The sequence below is a fragment of the Dioscorea cayenensis genome, chromosome 14 (genome assembly GCF_009730915.1).
Source record: "Dioscorea cayenensis subsp. rotundata cultivar TDr96_F1 chromosome 14, TDr96_F1_v2_PseudoChromosome.rev07_lg8_w22 25.fasta, whole genome shotgun sequence".
NCBI lineage: Eukaryota > Viridiplantae > Streptophyta > Magnoliopsida > Dioscoreales > Dioscoreaceae > Dioscorea > Dioscorea cayenensis.
This window is the reverse complement of record NC_052484.1, coordinates 12,660,307-12,664,385: the sequence shown is the minus strand read 5'-3', so window position 1 is coordinate 12,664,385 and position 4,079 is coordinate 12,660,307. Positions and strand designations below refer to the sequence as shown.

The 4,079-nt window shown below is 34.2% G+C and overlaps 1 protein-coding gene across 1 annotated transcript; it reads right to left on the bottom strand.

Annotated features, from left to right (window-relative positions):
* Positions 1-842: 842 nt before the first annotated feature.
* LOC120276141 (ornithine decarboxylase-like) lies at positions 843-2,112 on the bottom strand. The gene has a single exon (XM_039282874.1). The coding sequence runs from the start codon at positions 2,082-2,084 to the stop codon at positions 843-845; it is 1,242 nt and encodes a 413-aa protein (XP_039138808.1). The 5' UTR covers positions 2,085-2,112.
* Between the last annotated feature and the right edge of the window lie 1,967 nt (positions 2,113-4,079).

Genomic DNA, 4,079 nt, shown 5'->3' with positions numbered 1-4,079 from the left:
TTAAAGGCATTGATTGTTTTAATTTATTGTAAATTAATTTAATTGTGCATGAGGTATTAAATTATTCATAATATATTTACATGTGTAATAATGGTTATATTGACAGATTAATTATTAATATAAAGATTTTTACCAACGGTATAGTCGTTGCTAAAACTAAACATGTATTTTTCAATATACATCTATAGCAACGAATGTTGTAGTCATTGATAAATCAAATGGACTTATTCCAATAAATGTAGTTACAGTTATATTTCGTTGGTAAATCCCATGAATCTTTTCCAACAAAAGTTATAACCATTGGTATAAATGTATACACACGACTTTTACTAATGGTCAAAAAATTGTTGGAATAAGTGTTTTTACTGTTGGTATAGAGTAAGCAATTTGACGGTGCTATCTCAATAGTATGACCAATAGTTATAGTCATAATATGTCAGTAAAACTAATAAATCTATTCCAACGAATGCTATATCCGTTGGTATAGGTCTATACCTACAACACTTTTACCGACGGTAAAAGCAGTGTTGGAATAGGTATTTTTACCGTTGGTATAAAGTTTTAAAACCTTTACCAACGGATTATTGATTTTTACCAACATTTTTTATACTGTCACTATATGGCAATTTATTTGTAGTGCAAAGGCATTTTGGCATAGTTTTTAAACTTATTTCTATGCCAATTGTACCGAGTCAGTTTAGGATTTTTCTTGTAGTGATTAAAGTAATATATGATTCGTTTGCAATATTGTCATGTGATATAAACTAATTTATTTAATGCATTGATGCAATAATAAATCCAAGTACTCATACAAATAAATAATAAAACATACACAGAGCCTTTTAATATCCACCAGAGCACCCAAGATAAACACAAATACCCGAGGTTAAGAAACCATTGAAGTCAGATCCCATAGATTTTGTGTATGCACCCATGTTAGGGGACACAAGCCAATCCCCCACCTCCAACTCCGGCAGCATCTCCTCCTTCCGAATGGTGTCCATAGAATCACATGTTGGACCAAAAATAGTTGATGAATATTTCACTTTTCCTACACACCGAACATTATTGGAGCTCGAATAACAAGCCAACGGCATCATTGTCACGGTTGCAGTATCATTCTTGATGCAACTAAATGAACCATGGATCCCATCGTTGATCCAATACTCCCTCACTTTGCCCCTCACTCTCTTCCCAACAATGTTTGTAGCCAAAGTCGATGCTGTCTCGGCGAAAACTCTCCCAGGCTCAGCAATTACTTCAAGCTCAGGTATATCAGAGAAGTATGTTTCAATAGCAATTTTGATGACATTGGTTGTTTCTTCAAATTGAGTCCCTGCCGAGAATCCACCTCCAATATCAAGCATGTGCATACGAGCTCCTCCAACTTTGTCTGCCACATCGAACACAGCCCTGGCTGAGGCAATGGCTGTTCGGTAGGTGTCGGAGTTAGTGGCACCACTCCCTACGTGGAAAGACACCCCTATCACTGTAAGCTCAGCTTCGTTTGCAGCACGGAGTAATGGCTCAACCTCCTCCGGCAATGCACCGTACTTTGTCCCTAGTCGTCTGCGTGCCCCGGAATCATCGGGTGCTTTGAGGCGAAGCAACAGAGAACACTTTGGATGGTGTTTCTTGATCTTGGGCAGCTCATGAATGGAGTCGAAGGTGGTGAGATTGACACCAACTTCAGCTGCGAGCTTGATGTGTGATTCTGGTTTGCATGGGTTGGCATAGATGATGCTGTCAGCAGTGACACCAAGGGCCAGCACGGCTTCGATCTCTCCACGGCTGGCACAGTCGAAGCCGGCACCAAGTGCCGCCATTGTGCCGAGAAAAGCGGGGTCTGGGTTGCATTTGACGGCATAATAAGGCCGAACATTCTTCAAAGAGTGGTTCCAATTCTTAAAGAGCTCTACAATGACTCCCAAGTCCATGACAAAGAATGGCTCATCAACTTTTGGATTGGAGGTGATAATTGATTGAATAAGCTCAATAATGGCTTCTTTTGAGCTATTTCTAAGGCTCAAGATCTTTTTCCCCTCCAAACCAGGTGATGTTTCTAAAGCAGGAAGTTGAACCATCGGTTCACCAAGACATGATTTTTGGAAAGAAGAAGGCATTCTGAATAGTAACAGTTGTATATTCTTGATACTGATTTTGTTGTATGTTTCATTTAAATCCTATTTTATAGAAACAAGTGTTAATCAAATATGCCAGCTCACAAATCCCCATTGATCTACCCAGCCGGGTCCATGGAATGTCAAAAAAAAAAATGGTTAAGAGGAAAAAGTAGGTGAATTTTTTGGCCACCTAATTAAAGATTAATGATTAATTATGGTTTTAATTATTTTTTTCACGCACACATGACACAAAGATCACCCGTATACAACCACTACTCATATTTCCAAAAATATAACTTCACCCAAGATTCCAACTCTCATCACTTATGAAAGATTCTATTAGGGACCCAGCTACCAATAAACAATTTGATTGTTGGTAAATGTTAAAGTTTTTTTTTCAGAAATTGAGAAAAGTGAATAAGAATGAGAATGAAGAAGTGAGAGAAAAAAATAAAAGAGTGGGAGGAGTGCAAAAAAATATTTTAAGAGTTAGTATATATGCTCTCCTAGTATAAATGAAAATATTAATTTTCTCCTTATTATTAAAGAGAATTTGTAACTCTTATAAAATAAAAACTACTGGTAAATATTAAAAAAATTATTAAGTGAAAAAATTTTAGAAGTTAAACATACAAATATTACATGGAAATGTGTATAGAATGTTGATTACACATTGTAGGGCAGGCTACCTTAAATAAGTGAGAATATGAAACGCAAGGAAAATATTTAAATTGTGAATGGGAAGAGATGATACACGAGGATTAATCATCCATGAATCGAGACGAATGGGATGCTATTTTTAGAAATATGCCAGCATCATGTGAATCATTCATGAATTGACAGGTGGGATGCGATTTCTCTCTTAATCTATTATATTTGTCTTTCATTGTTTACCCAACAATTCAATGGGAGCTCAAGGCTTAGGCCATTAAAGCATTAACTTTAGGCCTCCGATTTTTGAACCCCTTACCGCATGGTTATAATTATACTAATTATTAAGTATTATAAATTTAAGTTTTAAATTTTGTAATTTAATATTTTTCCAAGTCTATATAATCTCATCTAATCTTTTAAAATTCCTATTTTTCTTTTTATTTTCTTACAATTTTTTTAACATATTGCATTTTTTTTATAACGACCAATTTAATCTTTATCATTTTTATAATAAATTAAAAGGTTTTTAATTGATTGTTATTGCTTTTTGGCATGTGTTCTTGAGTTATTAATTACAAAATTCAAATACATCCATTTAGTTTAAGTGATCATGATTATGAGGCTGTCCAGAGGATTTGCCAAAATAAATTTAAATAAAATTTAATTTTTATTTAATAAATTGGAGGTCACATTTTAGAAATTTAGGTTTAAACTTTTAATTATATTTGAATCACCCCTGTATAGCATCCAAGTTGAGAAATTTAAAATTTTGTGTCAATAAATTATTTTGATAATGAATCAATCTTCAAAAGGTTTGATGCACACTACGAAATTTAAAATTTTAAAATAGAGTTAGATGCGGAGAAGGATGTAGGCCGTACATTAACGATTTGTTTATTGTAATTAAGAGAATCACATCCAGACATCGGATCTTGGAGTATCTTCAAATTGATTGATAATTGGATTTATAAATTGAATAATTTATTTCTGTCAGATCATGTGGACGGGCCATAAATGTTTGCTTGCTAATATAATTCTAATTGTGGTTGAAGATCAGGTCAGAGTGATAGCTGCAATTGAATAACAGTGATCAATATCTGGGACATTTCTTCAGTCACATTAATAACGTTTCAATATTATATTGGTATATACTGACAGGAAGTGAAGAACTTCCGACCAGAATTTGAAAGATTTTTTTTCTAATTATGGAAATAATATGTCATTGATAAGGTATATCTATTAGTTTTTAATTTATCAAAGTGTCACGCCATGAACCCAGCTCTATGGACTAGGGACGCCGAC